General features: G+C 58.4%; 3 protein-coding genes across 9 annotated transcripts in view; 2 read left to right on the top strand and 1 right to left on the bottom strand.

Moving 5' to 3' along the window:
* Positions 1-2,530, top strand: part of WDR48 (WD repeat domain 48) — a 35,132-nt gene extending 32,602 nt beyond the window's left edge. The window contains exon 20 of one of the 2 annotated variants that reach the window (XM_036266191.1): positions 619-2,530. In XM_036266191.1, the coding sequence (XP_036122084.1) occupies positions 619-714 (96 nt within the window). In that variant the 3' untranslated portion in view covers positions 715-2,530. The remainder of the gene's footprint in view (positions 1-618) is intronic. The other variant, XM_036266192.1, reaches the window with a different exon arrangement.
* On the bottom strand, positions 2,501-14,704 carry GORASP1 (golgi reassembly stacking protein 1). Of its 2 annotated transcripts, none has more exons than XM_036266194.1 (9): positions 14,625-14,704; positions 10,413-10,493; positions 9,741-9,830; positions 7,093-7,179; positions 6,829-6,959; positions 6,247-6,589; positions 5,330-5,480; positions 4,783-4,932; positions 2,501-4,547 (listed from the first exon to the last, which is right to left on the bottom strand). In XM_036266194.1, exons 1-9 carry the CDS (start codon positions 14,685-14,687, stop codon positions 4,282-4,284), a joined length of 1,362 nt encoding a protein of 453 aa, XP_036122087.1. In that variant the 5' UTR covers positions 14,688-14,704; the 3' UTR covers positions 2,501-4,281. The 2 variants fall into 2 exon arrangements, with proteins under 2 accessions (XP_036122087.1, XP_036122086.1); XM_036266193.1 differs by having other exon boundaries at positions 9,627-9,830.
* A 102-nt stretch (positions 14,705-14,806) lies between these two features.
* TTC21A (tetratricopeptide repeat domain 21A) overlaps positions 14,807-19,148 on the top strand; it is a 33,117-nt gene continuing 28,775 nt past the window's right edge. For 3 of the 5 annotated variants that reach the window (XR_004960147.1, XM_036266642.1, XM_036266645.1), the window contains exons 1-4: positions 14,807-14,975; positions 16,247-16,376; positions 17,134-17,244; positions 17,903-18,069. Coding sequence is in view for 4 of the 5 variants with exons in the window: in XM_036266642.1 (XP_036122535.1) it covers positions 14,949-14,975; positions 16,247-16,376; positions 17,134-17,244; positions 17,903-18,069 (435 nt within the window). In the remaining variant the exon portion in view is untranslated. The remainder of the gene's footprint in view (positions 14,976-16,246; positions 16,377-17,133; positions 17,245-17,902; positions 18,070-19,148) is intronic. The other 2 variants (XM_036266643.1, XM_036266644.1) reach the window with 1 other exon arrangement.

Below are 19,148 nucleotides of genomic sequence, written 5' to 3' on the forward strand. Positions count from 1 at the left end.
CTTCTGCTTCTAAAGAGACTCTGAGAAGCTCTGGTGTTGCCACCTGTGTGTGAGGCCCTAGCAAGATCATCTTGACTTGCAGAGCCGATTCTGTTATTAGTTTAGGGTTAGAAGTGGAGTTGGGTGGAGCTGTTTCATTTTTTATCCTCACCCGAGGACTTTTTTTTTTTCATTTATCTTCACATAGAGCATGAGGGAGAGAGGGAGGAAGAGAGAGAGAAACATTGATGTGAGAGAGACATATTGAGTGGTTGCCGCCTGCACAACCCAACCAGGGCCAGGGACAAACTGCAACCGAGGTATGTGCCCCTAGGGGGGACCGAACCCAGGCCTCTCTGGTCCATGGGCCGATGCTCCAACCAGTGAGCCAAACCGGCCAGGGCACTCAAGGCCTTTCTCCCGAGGAATGGCCCAAGACAGTGTTGCCCGTCTAGCCACAGGCTGCGTGTTCCCCATGCCCAGGTCTGCACACGTGACCGTCACATCAACAGGAGCAGACCACCCCTGGCGTGGGGGAGGGGAGGACAAGCTGGATCACCCGATGAGAGTCCCTGAGTGAACAGTAAAGGTCTTAGATATTAGAGGCTTTGACATTTCTAATTTATTTTTGCGGTTCAGGTTTTGGATCCAAATATGGACCTTCGGACAGTGAAACACTTCATATGGAAGAGTGGTGGGGACCTCACCCTCCATTACCGACAGAAGTCCACGTGAAGTGTGGGCAAGCGCTCCTGGGTATTCACGTACTGACTTCCTCTATGGCCCCAGAGTAGTCCTAGGAAGCCCACTGGCCCCAGTGGGAGCAAGACTTCTAGCGGCCGATTTGGTATAGACTGAAATTCTTTCAGTTGAAGTGACTAATCGAAATGTAATATAGAAACCAGTCTCCTTGTGTAGATCCAGCTGTCCCCAGGGAGGCAGAGTGCGCGAGCAGAACCCCAGCACACTGTCTTATGAGATGGACAGAGGACTGGCGCCAGGCCAGCGCAGGCTTGGCTTCCTCCTCTTGTTTCAAAGGACCTTATCTTTGTTAGCACTTGTTAGAAACACACCCGTACGGCCACATCTGTCACTGTGTTTCAATTTCAAACACGCTGTGTAGCTTTTCTAAGAGTACATTCCATTCCTGCAGTACCTATGAAGGCTTTTTCCAAGTTTGTCATTAAAAACAAACAAATTGTTTTCACCATTTAAGACAGTTTTTTTTAATAGGAACTTGCTGTCGCACAGTTCAAGAGCCAGCCCATTTCATAACAAATGGTGATTGTTGGGCTTGTTTTTAATATTGCACCTCAGATGTGTTCTTGTAGGAGAATCTGTTGAACTTCAGGGGCTGGATTGTAGCACTTGGACCACTGTGCCCAGTGATGCCACACCAACCCCAGTGCCCCAGACCTTACGACAGCCACAGGGAGGTGCAGCTGTTTGCCTCCTTCCTCTACTGTGTCGTGAGGGGCAGTGTGATAGGTTCTCGCTCTGCTGAGCAGCAAGGCACCATCAAAACTTAAGACCCTGGTGAAATTTTAACTCCATTTAAATGCTACCTAAAATTAATAGGTGTCAGTAAAATGACATGGTGAGTTACTTTGGTAATTCATAGCCTGGAAATATGTGTAGTTTGTTTTTCCAGAGTTTTATATGCAGGTTTTTGTTGTACCTGTATCCAGATTTCTTTTCACTGTTCTTTCTAACAATCTAAAGCTTTCATAGAATCATTTGGATCTTGTACAGAATATAACTTATTGGGGATAAACACTTCAACTTTTGGCAGACAAACACACTTTGGATCCTCCCCAAGGTCATTTGTATTCAGACTAGAACAGTGGTCCACCCATCAGACTGCACGAGACAAGCCTCCTTTGTGAAGCCAGAAGCACAAGTGCCTTCAGAGGGCGTGTCTTCCCGTCCAGGGCCCCAGCTCGTGTGCGGCCATGCCCACAACAGCAGGGCCTGGGGAAGGTTTTTCTTCTTGACATCTTCACAGGTGCAGCTGAAGGCAGCTGGTGGGCCTGGGTCCAGACCTTGCTGTTTGAGACCCTCTGATGGGCACAACTGTAGAGCCAGGGCTCCCTCGCTGCTGGGCAGCCTCCCCGGGAAAGTGGACAGGCCGCTGCCCTGGCTCTCTGAGGAAGTGAGCCAAGGCCACATTGCCACCAAGCTCTCCTCCCTCACGCAGAGAGCAGCCTGCTTCTTTTGTAAACAACCCTTTCTATCTGTTGAATACAACAGTGCACTTTTGGTGCACATTTTTTAGCAATAGTCATAAATTAATGTAAAAAAAAATTCATTGACCAGCCCTCAGTTGCGTTTGCATGAGGGGCCCTTGGGCTAAAGGAGGGGGTTTGCTGGGCCACCTTGCCCGTGTGCCAAGCCTTGAGGGGCGGCTGCACTCCCTTCCTGTCATAGATCTGACCCCAGCATGGTTGTACTTTTTTCTTTTCTTCCAAACCAGTAAGTTTCCAGAAAATTTGACAGTCTGCAATGCCAAAAGAGTAAAAATCTGTATTTCACAGTTGTATAGAATAAAGGCTTTAGTTAAAATATTCAAAGTATAGTACATGTTTATTTCTTTCACTGGTCATTTTCCTTCATAGCAGATTACAGAGAAGTTAAGAAACCTCTGGTTTCATGTTGACCCTAGAAATGATTAGCATTGATACCCATTTTATCCTCCAGTTAGGGAGAGGAGTGTAAAGTGGAGAAGAACAGAGCCCACGCTGAGGGTGACTGGGTCAGAGTGCCAGGTCGGCCAGGGGAGCTGCCCTTCTTCCCGGGTTTCTGCAGGCGGACACTGGGACCAGCTCCAGCACTGGCTTTGGACGCAGGCCTCCCTGTTTTGCAGCCTTAGCTGCGCTGGTGGGCTTGACAGGGCTTGCTTTCAGTGCAGAGTGCTAGAAACTTAGTGTTGGCTAATTTGGGGCCCTTCCTCCATATACTGGTCTGTGCCCCCCACGGCCAATAGTCCTCGTGCTAAGGGCCTAATGGAGCTCTGAGTTTCCTTGTGAGTGCGGACATTACAAATCAAGCAGCAAAGGGGGGCTTGACAAGGACAGAGACTAGAAGACGAGGACAGAGGCAGCTTTCGCTGTAATCGGCACTGAGTGTGGGAAGGTGAGGGACTAGCCAAGGCAGGTGAGGACGAGGTGATGCAAGCTGCCCCTGCTGGAGCCCTCTCCTCTAGGCCAGAGCAGACCTGTCCTGGCCTTGGCCTCCCAAGGCACCCGGTGGTGGGAGGGAAGAACGGAAGGGCACTCCCCACTCTTGTCCCGGCCGCGTTTCCTCCGGTGGTGGGAGCCCTATGTAAAGAGGTCCAGTTGGGACTGGCTTTGAGGCTGCTTAGGATGGTGAATGTAGGTGTGTGTCTTATTCACCACTGGGGCTGGCTGGATGCCTTGTGTATTTAGAAGAGACTGCTGTGGCAGTTTGGGAGCTGACTGGGCTCACCACTGGGGATACGAGGTCTGTGGGGACAGGCCCTGGGGAGGAAGAAACATTGTGGTCCAAGCGCAGGTGAGTGAATTTCCAGCCCTCTCCCAGGAGAGGTGGGCAAGTGCACTGCCTCTCCTCCAGCTGTGACTGGCAGGTGTCAGCCTGAACCAGCTGTGCACTGTCACACAGGGATGGGGGCACATGACGGGCAGACAGCAGTAGGGCTTCAGGTTCCCCAGGGGTGGGGTGCCCTCCAGTGCAGGAAGAAGCAAGGGGAGCTCTACAAAGCAATGGGGCAAACCCTGCACAGCAGCCTCTTTCTCCCCCTATCGTCACACCTGGACCCTGCTGCCCCCCAGGAAGCCGCAGAGACCAAGCAGAAGCAAGCACTGGACCTCAGGGTACATGGCCAAAAGATGCCCTTCCCCAAGGCCCACACCTCCTCCTACCACCCACAGAGGCTCCATGCCCCACACAAGCAGCAAAGAAGCCTTTCCTGTCCTGCTCCAGCTCCCGCAAAACTGATTTACCTGGGGAGCTGCTGCCAGCTCCCTCCTACCCCAAAAGGACTTGTTTGAGATTCTCAAACAAATGTCCAATTCCCCAAAGCCAGGACCATCACACAGAAGGCTGGTAGTTCATTTCTTGGAGACCAGCAGGGTCTGAGTGGACACGAGCTCCCCACCTGCAGGCGTCCTTGCATATCACTCGGAACCGCAGCCTAGGAAGCTGGACACTGAGCTGGGATCAGGCAAGGGGCTGGGCCCCGCACTGTGGCCTGAGCCACCCCCCCCGCCCCCAACATCGGGGCCTCATGAGATGCCATCAAGGGCCTCGTCCGAGCCCAGGGTGTTATTTGGGGGTAGAGAGCTGGGCCGGGCTGGCTGCCCCCTCAGCCTCAGCCTCCACCTCCGCCCTGCCATCTGGACTTGCGGTGCCTGCTGGCTCCTCCTCGGCCTGAGCTTCGAGCAGCTCAGCAGACAGCCCATCTTCTGGTGAGGCCGCAGAGGTGAGGCTGTCCGGAAGGGTCAGCTGAGGCAGGTGGTCCTGCTGGGCTTGGGCACCCGGGCTGTCCGGGAAGGAGACCTCAAACTCTGACCCAGACCATGTGGCCTCACCTGAAACACAGGATGGGGCTGAGGAGGCCTGCAGAACCCGGGGCCAGTGTGGCCTGGGAAGTAACCCCACAGACCCCCAAACCCACCCCAGATGCTGACGGGGGATGGGAGAGCTAGAGTACAAATGCCTGGATGTGGCCGTATTCCTCCAAAAGGCCAGCCTCTGACCCACCTGAGAAACGGGGCAGCCCTCCCAACCCCTTCCCAGAGGCCTCGGGAGGTGCAGGCCGCTCACCACCACGCTCGTGAGAGCCGCTGCTGGAGCCGACGTCCTCCAGCCCTGAGGCTGACGCGGAGGCGGAGGCCAGCTCTGGGAAAGCGGGCAGGCTGCGCCAGACACCGGCACTGCTGTCCAGGAGGGAGCTGCCCGACATGTCCAGGAAGCCTAGGGGAAGGGCACAGTTCTCTGCTAGCACAAAACCCTGACTGCTAGCAAAGTACCCTGGCTCACTGCCCTATTCCTGGGCATCTGGCTCAGCCTGAGACTCACCTCAACCCAAAGAGGTTCCCCACTGCCTGTCTCTAAGGAAAGGAAGGGGCCTGGCACTGGGCATCATGGGAGTTAGCACAGTGGCAGAGGCCCAGACCCCGCTCTGCCCTTTGTGTGCTGTGACCCTGAGCAGGCCACCTCTCTTCTCTGCCATCCACACAATGGATATAGTCACCTGCAACCATCTTGGCAGTAGGGGTCAGTAGGTCTGAGGAAGGTTTTGCACTATTATCAAAGTCCAGCCCTGAGCCCGGGGCCCATTTCAACCTCCTCTCCAGGGCCTGCTCACTACCTGGGTCCATGACTCGCTGCACCGGAGGTGGAGGCTGAAGAGGAGTCTCCATGGAACGTGGAAGTCCCCCAAGGTCTGGCGCCCCATAGCCGAGACCCCCAGGCTCAGGAAGCAGCCCCTCTCTGGAGGAGCCAGGTGCCTGCAGCAGGGCCTAGGGAAGCCATGAAGGAGAGAACGGGGAGGGCAGTCGGGACAGCACAGTCTGGCCTAGCCCCGCCCCTGCCTGCCCCAGAAGCATCGCTCTGCCTGAAGGAGCAAACAGCCTGGGTGATTCCCCCTCTCTGCAGGTGATGTGGAGTCAGACAGAGGCCTCGCTGGCCTTCCTTGCAGTGCCAACCCAGAGAGGGAGCACCCTGCCACTGCTGAGGAGCCCAGGTGCCCACCTGGCTGGGCCCCAGGGACCCACATGAAGAGGGCCTTCCTTGAATTCCTGCATGCCCAGAAAGCAGTCCTCATGTGCCCTGGGTCCAGGGCCCAGGCACCAGCCCAGTGCCCAAAGGCGTTCAGGCAACCTGCTCAACAGCCAAGGAGGCACGACTCGCACTCCCCTGCAGACCTGCCATCAGCCCAGCGGGGGCTCTGGATGCCCAGCCCGGCCCTGCCCCACCACAGCCTCGATGAGGCACAGAACAAGGCTCCGCCCACCTCCGAGCCTGTTTCCCACTCATAAAACATGAATGACAGCTAGTGCCACTACCCTCACCTCCCCATGTAGGTGGCAGGAGAACCTAGTGGGTTCCACTGGCCTAGAATGGGCCCACCTGCTCTCACTGGCTCCCAGAAGCAGACGGGCCCCCTAGGGCTCCTCAGACAGGCCCCTGTGAAGGAACCTCCAGAGAGTTCTGGCTGCCCAGCTGGCAGGCCCGGCTGCCCACATGAAGCTCCCCACTTCCCCGGGTTGGCGGTACTCCACATACCTCCATGTAGTCACCTTGCCTGGAACCCATCTCTGGGCCAGGAGGGGCAGGAGAGTCCTGGGGCGTGGGTCCAGGTGGCAGGGCACCAGGTGGTGGGGTACCAGACGGCAGAGCACCAGGTGGTGGGGTACCCGATGGCAGAGCACCAGATGGTGGGGTACCAGGTGGCAGGGCACCAGATGACAGGGTACCAGATGGTGGGACACCAGGTGGTGGGGTATCAGGTGGCAGGGCACCAGGTGGCGAGGTACCAGGTGGCAGGGCCCCAGGTGGCTTCTTGTGGTAGTTGGGGGGCTGGATTGGGATCCGATGCAGGTAGCCGTAGCCGACACCACAGCCCAGACTGCCGAAGCCCAGAAACAGTCACGCCAGGAGTTGTCCCACAGCCCTTCCTACCTCGGCGACCCACCCACCAATGGCAGCGGGGGGCTGAAAGGGTGCCTCCTGGACCTATGGTCAGCCTCAGGATCAGTAGGGCCGGGGCCCAGCCCTCCACCGCCCACCATGGGACTCTGGGGTCCATGCCCACTGGCCAGGCCCACCCAGGGCCCCACCCTACAGCCCTCCCACCCTAGGAAGTACCTGCCCTCTCCACCCCAGGCCGCGTTGGGAGTTACAGACACCTCCCGGCAGGAGTCGGACTCGGAGTTATAAACCATCAGCTTCAAGGGCTTCCCCTCGTGGGACTCGATGAGAGTGAAGAAGTCCTCAGACTGTGACAAACACACAGCGCCTGAGCCCTGCTCCCAGCACTGCAACTGGAAGCCCCAACAAAACGCGCCTTCTCGTGGGCAGCACGACTCTCCACACCCGTCCAGGGCCCGCGGGCTGCCTCGGGTTCCTCACCTCCTGCAGGAGCTGGTCTGAGCCAATCACATAGTCTGTGTAGGGGCGCAGGCCAGCAAGGGAGGCGGGCGAAGAGGGTTCCACATCCTGGGGGAAGAATCGAGAACTATGGGCGTTGCTGCTGGAGTGGGGGAGGGGCCGGGGAGCTGCCTCTCGGGTAGTCAGTAGGACACTTGTCCTCTGTCCCCAGAGCAAGGCCTCAAGTCCAGATTCCCCAACCTTACCCCCCAGCTCCCCTACCTCCCCCAGGCCCAGGGCCTGCCCAGCAGCGGGCGCACCAGGGCAGGGCTCACAGCACTGAGCTCTGGAATCTGACTGGGTTCAACTCCCGACCACCAACCGCTAGCCGGGTGACGAAGGACAAATACCTAATCCCTCAGCCTCCGTTTCACAACAAGTAAAAGTAGGATATGTAGTGCTTACTCATAGGGTTGCTGAGAAGATTTTAAAATAATATATATAAAGAATGGAAACCACACTTTGACCATAGTAAGTGCCCAGTTGCAAGGCTGTCGAGACACCTGGGGAGGGGCTGGAGGTGAGTGCGGTGAGCGGGACTGGGTACAAGGACCGCTTTCTCCCTTAGCGAGGCCCTTGGAAAACCCCACCCCAACCTCCTAAGGAACGTGGAGGGGTTTGCGTCATCGCCACCCCTCCCCCCCGCCCCCCTGTCATCGCCTGGTCGCACTAACGGACAAGCTGAGGTTGAGAAGGTTGGGAAGTTCCCCAAGAAGCAGTGAGCAACAGAGGAGGCGAGAAAGTCAGCCACTTCCCCGCTCAGGGGACCTTCTGCCTGTCACCAAGCATTCCTGCGAACGTGGGCACCACCGGTGGACACACAGGTCATGTGCACATGCACCTGTGACAGACACTAACAGCAACATCTGTGACAATTCAGTCACTGGGACTCACTAAGGTCAGACCCCAGGCACCAGCTCGGTGCCCAGAGGTGCTGTCAGGGCACCTGCCAGAAGGAAACACACTGCAGAGAGAGAGCAGCGGCTGTCAGGGCACCTGCCAGAAGGAAACACACTGCAGAGAGAGCAGCGGCTGTCAGGGCACCTGCCAGAGGAAACACACTGCAGAGAGAGCAGCGGCTGTCAGGGCACCTGCCCGAGGAAACACACTGCAGAGAGAGCAGCGGCTGTCGGGGCACCTGCCCGAGGAAACACACTGCAGAGAGAGAGCAGCGGCTGTCGGGGCACCTGCCAGAGGAAACACACTGCAGAGAGAGAGCAGCGGCTGTCGGGGCACCTGCCAGAGGAAACACACTGCAGAGAGAGAGCAGCGGCTGTCAGGGCACCTGCCCGAGGAAACACACTGCAGAGAGAGAGCAGCGGCTGTCGGGGCACCTGCCCGAGGAAACACACTGCAGAGAGAGCAGCGGCTGTCAGGGCACCTGCCAGAGGAAACACACTGCAGAGAGAGCAGCGGCTGTCGGGGCACCTGCCAGAGGAAACACACTGCAGAGAGAGAGCAGCGGCTGTCGGGGCACCTGCCAGAGGAAACACACTGCAGAGAGAGAGCAGCGGCTGTCGGGGCACCTGCCAGAGGAAACACACTGCAGAGAGAGAGCAGCGGCTGTCAGGGCACCTGCCCGAGGAAACACACTGCAGAGAGAGCAGCGGCTGTCGGGGCACCTGCCAGAGGAAACACACTGCAGAGAGAGCAGCGGCTGTCGGGGCACCTGCCAGAGGAAACACACTGCAGAGAGAGAGCAGCGGCTGTCAGGGCACCTGCCAGAGGAAACACACTGCAGAGAGAGAGCAGCGGCTGTCAGGGCACCTGCCCGAGGAAACACACTGCAGAGAGAGCAGCGGCTGTCGGGGCACCTGCCAGAGGAAACACACTGCAGAGAGAGCAGCGGCTGTCGGGGCACCTGCCAGAAGGAAACACACTGCAGAGAGAGAGCAGTGGCTGTAGGGCACCTGCCCGAGGAAACACACTGCAGAGAGAGAGCAGCGGCTGTCGGGGCACCTGCCAGAGGAAACACACTGCAGAGAGAGCAGCGGCTGTCGGGGCACCTGCCAGAGGAAACACACTGCAGAGAGAGCAGCGGCTGTCGGGGCACCTGCCAGAAGGAAACACTCTGCAGAGAGAGAGCAGTGGCTGTAGGGCACCTGCCAGAGGAAACACACTGCAGAGAGAGCAGCGGCTGTCGGGGCACCTGCCAGAGGAAACACACTGCAGAGAGAGAGCAGCGGCATTCCAGCGGCACGACCACCCTCCCAGCGGAGAGTCAGGAACCATGGCATAGAGGATAAACAGTGCCCAGTCACAGGGTTCACAAGAAGCAAGGCACACCGTGCTGCCCTCTGGGACACTGTCCTCAGGGAGTCCTCTCATAGCCCCCTGGCTAATGGCCTAGCCCAGCTGCCCCCACACCCCACCCCTCCCTACAGCGAAGCCCCTAGCACTTCACGTGTTCTGGCCCCGTCACCTTCCCCCACACGCCCTGCCCATGCAGCGCCTGGCCTGTGGCCCAAATGCCACTCATCGCCCCACCCATAGCATGCCCAGCCCGCCCCACTCACCAGCACGTGCCACACATGCTCGCTGGCCCTGTGGAAGCTGCAGAAGCGCACGCTGGCGCCCAGCAGGCCCGGGCCGCCCCACATGTTGCTGGGCACCACCTCCACCTCGCGCACCTTCATGGTCTTCATGTTGAACACCTCCAGCTTCACGGGCTTCTCCACGTTGGCCTTCAGCAGATCCCTCAGCGTGTCCGTCTCCTTGTTCTATGGGGACAGGGCGCTGACTCCAAGGACCCCCACACCCCAGCTGGGCCACTCAGACAAGTCTGGGTCTGAGATGGGGCAAGGGCCTTGGTGGACAACTGCCCCAGAAGGGCCTGGTGTGGAATGGGCCGGGGCAGTGGCTGGACCCAGGCCTAGGTCCATAGGCAGGCCTGGGCCTGCAGCCACTGTGACATCCCCCCAACCCCTACCAAGCAGTGCTAAAGCTGCCTCCCTCAGCCCCTCCCCTTGCCCCCCCAAAATACAACAGTCAACAAAGAGCCTCCTGGGTCCAGGGCCTGGCAAGGCTGCCCCACTCCAAGATGCCCCTTGGCTGGAGCCCTCACAGCTCTCACGCCCCAAAGGCAGACCCCTCAGGCCCTGTGGCCAACTCCAAAAGCCCATTAGCCCTCCAGGCCACCCTGGAGAGCTCAGGACCTGAGCGCTGGGCAGAGCCTCCCTCCAGAAGGAAAGGGAGGTGGGAACTGGGCTGTGGCCACCTTTGGGGCATACGAGGACACACACAAGATACACACACATACACACACACACACAGCAAAGCAGAGACAGGATGTGGGAGCTCACCAGCCTCGAGTGCCCGATGGTGGTGATGAAGTCAAAGTAGGGCTCCAGGCCCGCCTGCTGGGCGGGGGAGTTCTCCTGCACCTGTCCCAGGGCAGAGGGAGTCCCCGGGTCAGCCCAGCTTCCAAGGAGCCCTGGCCCTCAGTTTCAGAGACCATCACCATTCCCCATGTCCCAACAAGGAAACAGGCACCGCATGAACTGCTGGACAGGCCACATGGGGGCAGTGTCAAGGTAAACTCCATCCCCTCTCACTACCTTCTGTAGGAAAATGGCTCTTCCCTGATCATGATCCACAGGTCAAGCTTCCAGATGCCTCGCAGGAGAGCCCAGGGAAGTCCTGGGGGTTACCAGTAGGCCACATGGAAGGGGGGAGGGGGGGCACAGGCCTGTGGGGAAAGCCAGGAGGGTTTCCCAGACCAGTTCGAATGTGGACAGAAAGGGAGGGCCCAGCGTACAATGGGAACAAGCAGGCCCCAGGGTAAATAGAACCAGCCTGTGCCCAGAAAGGGGCAGCGGGAAGGAGCCTGTGGCCAGGTCCCAGAGGGCCCCAGACCCTGTAGTGACAGATCCAAGGTCAGCCCAGCAGGTGACGGGAGCTGCTGAGGACTGGCCGCGGAGAAGAGGGCAGGCCGGGAGGAAGCCTAAGCCACGGAGCCTGGAGCAGTGCCGAACCCCAGACACAATCTAGCTGCTGCTCCCATGCAGGGCATCTCCTCCAGGAGCCATTCCTGGCCCAAGGGTGCTGCCTGCCCTGCCCCGAGCTCCCCATCGCCTGCGGTCTCCAAAAGCACAACCAGGCTTGCAGCTGTGGTAGAAATCCCTCTCAAAGGTCCCATTTACAGCCTTGCTCAAACAATGCGGCCTTTATCTCCAGGTCCCAACCCTGAACGGCCCCCCACCCTCAGGCCTTTGGCTGTGAGCACTCCATGCCCTGCTGGTCAGACCTCAGCCAGGCACCAGCCCGGAGGGCACAGGGCTCCTGTGGCCTCTGGTTCCGGACACCTCTGCCAGGGGAAGGCCCTGTAGCTTCTGCCACCCACCCGCCCCTCCAGTCGTGTCTCCCCCAAGCTGAAGGAGAGCTCACTGCTGAGCCTCTGGATCAAAGCCAATTTACCCCTGGACTCCTTCGTGGCAGCATCACCAACTGAGCCCTGCATCGACCTCAGAGGCCGCCATGGCTTCCCATGAGAATGCACCACTTGGGCCCCCGAGCCTGGCCCTGCTCACCACCCCCTCAGGGGAAAGCTGGGACTGCAGGGCTACTGAAAACCAATGGACAGTTTCTCAGAAGTAGCGCGGGGAGAGGTGCCCTCCAGGCTCGGGGCAACCCCCAGGCCACTCCACCTCCCTCCGCTAAGACGCTGCCCCCGAGGCCAGGCCACCCAGGGCCTGCCCATACCGCTGCCCTCCAGCATTAATGAGGCTCAGGCCTCCAGACTCTGGGCCCAGCCCCTCCCAGCCCATTCAGAACCTCTGCCTACCCTCTCCTGTGGCCTTGTCCTCTGTGCTCACTGCCTTGGCCCTTGTCACTGCCCACTATGGCCCTAAGTGGAGATCATCGGGCTGCTGCCCCCCACTGCACCCCCATTCCCGCCCGGCCCTCTGGCTGGCTCTCCCTTGGCAGTTCCCATCACACCCAAGCCCACAGCCCCACAACCCATTACCCCCCCCCCCATACTCCCCCATCAGGGAACCTCTTGTGATTAACAGTAACAGCAGCTCACACTCAGAGAGTTGGCTGGGTGCCAGGGGACAGCACCACCTGCTTTACCCCTCATTTCACCCTTTTACTGACCCCAACTGACGGAGGAGGAAAAGTGCTCAGTCACTCAGGAATCTGACCCCAGGAAACCCACCCCAGAGCCTGCTCCTAACCACTGCCCTGTACCAGACGTTTCCCGGCGAATCCTCCACGGCTCCAAGCTCGCTGAAGGCAGGGACCGCTCCAATGTGCTTGGCACACACTGGAAACGCCAATATTTATAGAAAGCAGCATACCTGCTCTTCAGTTGTCAAAAACGTAAGTAAGTAATGTGACACCTCCACTTAAAACCTCCCAGTGGCCCTGGCCGGTTTGGCTCAGAGGTTAGTGTTGGTTCACGGACCAATGAGTTGCGGGTTCGATTTCGGCCAGGGCATGTACCTCGGTTGCGGTTTGTTCCAGCCCTGGTCTGGGTCGTGTGGGAGGCAACCAGTCGATGTTTCCCTCTCTCTCCCTTCCTCCCACTCTATCTGAAGATAAATAGAAAAATATCCTCGGATGAGGATTTAAAAACAAAAACAAAACACCTCCCAATGGCTCCGCGTCTCAGAATAAAATCTAAAATCTTTAGGGCAACATGCAAGGCCCCACGCCCGCCTCATCCTTCACCCGCCTCCTGCGCACACAGCCCACAGCATCCCAGCCTCACCTGTGTGGTTTTCCTCAAACATGGGCACAACCCCACCTCAGGGCCTCCCTCTGCCTAAAACACTCTTCCCCCAAATACCTGTACTGTCCACTCCTAACTTTCCTCCAAGGTGTCTGGTCAGACATGGCTTGATCAGAGGCCCTTCTGGACCCCTCTGTCCAAAACAGCACCCACGCAGCACTCTGTGTCCCCTTACCCTGCTTTATTTTTCTCCTAGCAATGATCGCCACCTACTATATATTTCTATCTCTTGTCTGTCTCCCTTCTCTCCCCTCTGGCTCCCAAAGGTAAGCTGCACGAGAACAGGGACAACTTCTGCTCTGTTTGCTGCTTCACCTCGTCACTGCCACAAAGTATGTAGCTCAGAACTACCCGTGTTTGTGAATGCCTGCTAGATGCGATGCATTCCACTGTCCACCTTTTCTGTGTGGTGACTCGCCGTGATGTACACTAGAGAAAGCCCATCACCTCTGGGTCCTGAAGCCGAATAGCTTTCATTTTAGAAAACCCTTTCAATAGCTCCCCACTCACCCCCCTACCCGGTAGAGCCTGCCATACAGAGACCACGGCAATAGCCAGGCACCAAACTGACAAGCTTGCAGCCATCTCTGCACCAAACTGACACGTTTGCACCCATCTCTGCACCAAACTGACAAGCTTGCAGCCATCTCTGCACCAAACTGACAAGTTTGCACCCATCTCTGCACCAAACTGACAAGCTTGCAGCCATCTCTGCACCAAACTGACAAGTTTGCACCCATCTCTGCACCAAATTGACAAGTTTGCACCCATCCCTGCAGCCATCCACGCTGCACAGGGAAAAGAGGTCCTTCCCTGTTCTGGGTCGGGGACCCTCCAGGCCCTCTCCACAGTATGAAGTACATATATATAGTTTTTCTTTATTGATTTTAGAGAGGAAAGAAGGGAGAGAGAGGTAGAAACATGGATGAGAGAGAACATCGATTGGCTGCCTCCCGCATGCCCTGCACTGGGGACAGGGCCCACAACCTGGGCATGTGCCCTGACCGGAATCTAACCGGCCACCTTTTGGTGCGTGGGTCGACGCTCAACCAGGCACACAGTGTAAATCTTGACCCCAAGTCTCCATCGGGCTGCGGGACCCTCGCCTCGCCCTGCGACTAGAGGAACCCCACTCCATCTCCATTGTCCCAGGACTCACACCCACACCGCCTTGTAGCCACACGGAGTGCCTCCCCGAGATCTTGCACCCTGAGACCCTTCCCCGCTGCAAACGCTGCCCGTGTCTTCCGCGGGGTTCTCCTGCTCCCACTTTCCCTGGCTGGCTAGCTCTGGTCCTCGGGCCTCAGAAGCCTTTCCGACCCCGCGACGGGCGGGGTGTGAGCCCGCGGGCCACCAGCAGCTGGCGTCCACCGGTTTCCCCGACCCCGTGGACCGGAGCGGGGACCGCCGAGGCCTCGGGGCTGCCGCCTGTCTCCCCGGGCCCAGCACGGAGTGCGGCACACGGCGAAAATCACCAGCGTGACCTAAGTGCACGAATGCGTCCCGGCTGGAGCTGGTGCAATTCCGGGCGGCCCGGCCCGACCAGGAAACGCTCTGCTTCCTGCACAGCTGGCACCGGGACGGGCGCGGGCCCACGACGGCGGCACCGGCCTGGGGCCAGGAGCGCCGCCCCCACGGGGAAGGGGGCACCCCTCTCCGGCCCCGCGGCCGCGCTGGGGCCGGGCTCCCGCCTCTGCCGCCCTCGGGCCGGCGATCAGGGGTCCCGGCGCGTCGGTGCGGACGCCCCGCCACGGTCGCCGGCGCCGCGGGGGCGACTCACCCCGTGCAGGTGGAAACCCTCCGAGGTCTCCGTGGGCTGCTCGGTGCTGGCGCCCAGGCCCATGGCAGCGGCCCGGCTGCGGCGCGGGTGTCCCCAGCCGCGGCGCGGACTCGCCCTCTCGGCGCTCAATTACAGCGCCTTGTCACGTGGACGCCGTGCGCCTCGCACTCCCGACTGACGCTCTTAGCAACCGGCCCGCCGCCCCGTCTCCAAGGACGCGGCGCCTCCGACTTCCGGCCGCCACAGGCTGTCCTGGACCGGATTCAGGTCTCCGGCCCCGCTCCGCCCCACCAGCCCCGGACTCAGAACCGCGAGCGCCCAGCGATGAGCAGCAGTGACTCCTCCCTTATGGTGCGTGGCCCCGGCGCTGCCCGGACGCTCCCTTCGGGACTCGCGGCCCCTGGCCCGGTGACCCCCGCGCCCTGCCGCTCTCCTGCCACCACCCTGACTGCTCCTGCAGCCCCCTTTACACGCCTTTGGCTGTCTTCCGTCGCTACCAGGGGTCCTGCCCCTTCTCGCCTCGCTGTCTCCGGCGAGTGGGTCCTCTCCGGTGCTCTCTGTGCACGCTGAACCCCAAATCAGCATCGCCACCCAGTCCTGTCCCCCAGCTCCCCCAAACCAACGCACCCAAACCCATCTCCATCATCTTGCCATCATCTCACTTTCCCTTGCTGTGCCTCTTCTGTGTCCCCCATCTCAGTAGATGGCCCCACCATTTGATCCCCCAGCTTCAACTCTTCCTCATACCCATCCCCTGAGCCTATGTAGCAGTCAGCTCCTAAATGTCTCCCGAGATCACCCACTTCTTTTATCTCTGAGCCCAGGGTCACCATATTTCTCCCCTGCGCACCTGTAACAGTCCCCTGCCCAACTGGTTCTCTTCTTCAGCTCCCTTCACCAGCAGTTCCCCCTACCAAACCCACACCACACATACACACACGCACGCACGCACACACAGCCACCTGAGTGGTTTTTGCAAAAACATACATCTGAATACATCCCTCTCTCCTGCTTCAAACCGTTCCAACTGCTTCCCGTTGCCCTGAGGATGATGTCTGGGTTCTTTCCTATGACCCTTGTGGCTGTTACAATCCAGTCACCTCTGTCTGCAACCCTAGCACCCACACACTATAGGGGAAGTGAGACTCGCTTTGAAATCTCAGCCCCTGTTACTGCATGAACTTTGTCAAGCCACAGTCTCCATGGCCTTCAGCTCTCTGAACTGGGAAGGATATGGAGAGAATAATGCAGAAGATAATGGATGTAAAGCCCTGGGTACAGTTTCCAGCAGGTGGTTAGCCTATAATAAGTTGTAACTAACTACTTGATGTAATTATTCTTATTATCGGTCCCCTCTCTTTCCCCTTAGTTCCTTACTAAAACAGCTTGAGTTGAATGCTCCACATCTGAACCAGAATCTGTGGATAATTCCAAAGCAAACACCTCCAAACTTCTTCCTGGGGAAACTGCTCCTGGGGTTGGTGAAAAGGATGAGACTTGAGAGTTCTCTTTCTCTTTTCCTTACTGAACTGAGGAGGAGCAGGGAATAGGGGAGGGAGTGGGTCAGAACAGAGACAGAGAAGGGCTATTGCAACAGTGTCTCCCTCCACCCCAACCCCCAGGCTGGGATCATTTACTACAGCCAGGAACAGTACTTCCACCATGTGCAGCAGGCTGCAGCCATGGGCCTGGAAAAATTCAGCAACGACCCTGTGCTGCAGTTCTTTAAAGCCTATGGAGTCTTCAGGGAAGGTAAGGACTCGTCAGTGATGGCCTCCTGACCTGGGCACTAGCCCAGCACTAACACTGACCACCCAGATGCCCACTTCTATCCCGGTCACGGAGACAGTCTTACATTCAGTGCCATGATCGCCAGGTTAATCCACAGAAGCCTGTGCAACCCATATCTAGTTGACTTTGAGACCTGAGAGGGCTCACTACTGCTGCTCTGCACCTCAGTTTCCCCATCTGGATAATGCGTGGGTGGAGAAATGACTGCATGCTTATTAAACTGATCCCAGGCTTGGAAGCTGAGAGCTGGTAGCGCAGGAAAAGGAGGAAGTGGTGGGTGTGGGCACCAGCAGGTATGGCCCAGGAGCAGGGAGAGAAGTGGGACCCGTGCTGACTCACTGGCATTCAGAAGGTGGTCCTGGGCGGGGGACAGGCTGAGCCGCCTATGGCCAACATCAGTAAACATGGAGGGCTAAATGTAAGCATTGTCTGTTGAGCAACTGGCCTGAGGGCCTTCTTCAGGACTGACCCAAGCCAAAAAACACAGCCTCGCAGGTATCCCTGCTCATGGGTACATCCTCAGCTCCAAGCCCTCCTGTCTTCATTGACCCCAAGGCCTTTGGGGACCTTTGAGACCAATTAGTCCTCCGATTCTGGGTGAAGTGAGGTGGTGCCAAGCCTTAGGTCAGCCCCAATAAGGACTCCGGTGTCCCTGCCATGGAGCCTCCTGCCCTCTGTGCCTGGAGCCCAAGAGCATAACCACGTGGTCTCTCTGCAGAGCGCATCCAGGATGCCATCAGCCATCTCGAGAGCATCCGGAATCACCCAGACGTGTCCCTGTGCTCCGTCATGGCCCTAATGTATGCTCACAAGTGCTGTGAAACCATCGGTGAGTGCAGCTACGCTCAGCTGGGCCTGGCCCCACCAGGGAAAAGTAGCCCCTCCAGGGCTGCAGAAGGAGGTGTGTGCCCTGGTGACTGCAGGCTCTGTTGGCCTGTTAGGAGCAGCTGCTGTTCCCCTCCCCTGCAAGGCCTCAAAGAAGACCCCATGCCCAGGCCTAATTGAATGGAACCAATAGGCAGAGAGCAGGACAGTGGGAGGGGTCCTCCTTCCAGATCCCAAGAATTGGGGAGACACCCTGCTTTCCTTTGCTAAGATGTCAAGAAAAATCAAGCTGATATAAATAATTCTGCTGCTAATCACTTCTCTACAGAGAGGTTCCAAGTGACTGCAAGCAACTATTTCCCCACCCAAAAGGAATTGTGGGCATGAAGTGGGGGATTCGGGTTTGGTCTTGCTCAGCATGCTGTTGGGCACCAAAGAGAAAAGATAAATCTGAGACAGCAAGTCCAGGCCTGGGCAGCTCCTATGGCACCACAGGGGCCAGTGTTGCTGGTTTCCAGGCCCAGGCTGGTGTGTACTTGGGCCCATGTGTTGAGGGGGCCCCAGAGTGTCCAGTGACAGCTGCCTGGGCCCTCGGTGCCCCTGCAGGACCAGGTACACCCCCTCACCCTCACCTGTCCTCTCGCTCCCCCCTCAATCCACAGACCGGGAAGCGATTCAGGAGCTGGAGAGCAGCCTGAAGGAAATGCGCAAGACGGCCGGCGGGACTGCCCTGTACTATGCCGGCCTCTTCCTCTGGCTCATGGGCCGCCATGACAAGGCCAAGGAGTACATCGACCGCTTGCTGAGGTTCTCCAACAGCTCCAGAGAGGTACTCACCACAGGCATCATGGGGGCAGCAGTCACAGGAAGCAGCGTCCCAACACATCACAGTGGAGTGGCCGTTCCTCTGTTCCTCTCACGGAGGGGTTGGGGGAGGGCCCCACCCCGCACTGACGAGGCCCTGGGTCTCAGGTGTTCCCACCCACGTTGCCTCAGGGCTTAGCCCAGTACACACTGGCATTTGTCCAGAGTCCCATCTGCAGATAGGTGTCCTGTGGATTGCCCTATACATACTAAAAATATTGAATTTATTGCTGACATTTAGAAATCAAAAGTTTTTTTGTTTTTGTTTTTTTTTTGGTATGTACCCCGAGCGGGAACCGAACCCGAGACTCTCTGGTCCGCAAGCCAAAGCTCCCACTGCTGAGCCAAACCAGCCAGGGCAGAAATCAGAAAATTTTTACCTAAAAGTCCGAATTTCTTGTTTTTTTTGGAAAATTATTTGAATGGGCTACACTGGGCCTGCATGTCCTCCTTGCAGTGACCTGCTGGGTATCGGGCAGCTCGTGGACATCTCCCAGGCAGAGCTCCCACACGCAGAGATCCCCCACGCAGAGCTCCCCCACGCAGAGCTCCCCCACGCAGAGATCTCCCACGCAGAGATCCCCCACGCAGAGAGATCCCCCACGCAGAGAGATCTCCCAGGCAGAGCTCCCCCACGCAGAGATCTCCCACGCAGAGTTCCCCCACGCATAGCTCCCCCACGCAGAGATCTCCCAGGCAGAGCTCCCCCACGCAGAGATCTCCCAGGCAGAGCTCCCTCACGCAGAGAGATCTCCCACGCAGAGAGATCCCCCACGCAGAGAGATCCCCCACGCAGAGATCCCCCAGGCAGAGATCCCCCAGGCAGAGATCCCCCAGGCAGAGCTCCCCCACGCAGAGATTCCCCAGCAGAGCTCCCCCACGCAGAGATCCCCCCAGGCAGAGCTCCCCCACGCAGAGATCCCCCCAGGCAGAGCTCCCCCACGCAGAGATCCCCCCAGGCAGAGCTCCCCCACGCAGAGATCCCCCCACCCCACGCAGAGCTCCCCCCACGCAGAGCTCCCCCAGGCAGAGAGATCTCCCACG

Source organism: Molossus molossus, unplaced genomic scaffold (genome assembly GCF_014108415.1).
Source record: "Molossus molossus isolate mMolMol1 unplaced genomic scaffold, mMolMol1.p scaffold_m16_p_18, whole genome shotgun sequence".
In the NCBI taxonomy this organism is placed as follows: domain Eukaryota; kingdom Metazoa; phylum Chordata; class Mammalia; order Chiroptera; family Molossidae; genus Molossus; species Molossus molossus.

What these genes read in the sequence shown, in the direction of transcription:
- GORASP1 (XM_036266193.1), bottom strand. Translation starts at nt 14,687, where the DNA reads ATGGGCCTGGGCGCCAGCACCGAGCAGCCCACGGAGACCTCGGAGGGT. An exon ending in AGCATGTGTGGCACGTGCTG is followed by an intron (nt 7,180 to 9,626) that starts GTGAGTGGGGCG and finishes TTCTTCCCCCAG; the next exon opens with GATGTGGAACCCTCTTCGCC. An exon ending in GGCAAGGTGACTACATGGAG is followed by an intron (nt 5,481 to 6,246) that starts GTATGTGGAGTA and finishes TGGCTTCCCTAG; the next exon opens with GCCCTGCTGCAGGCACCTGG.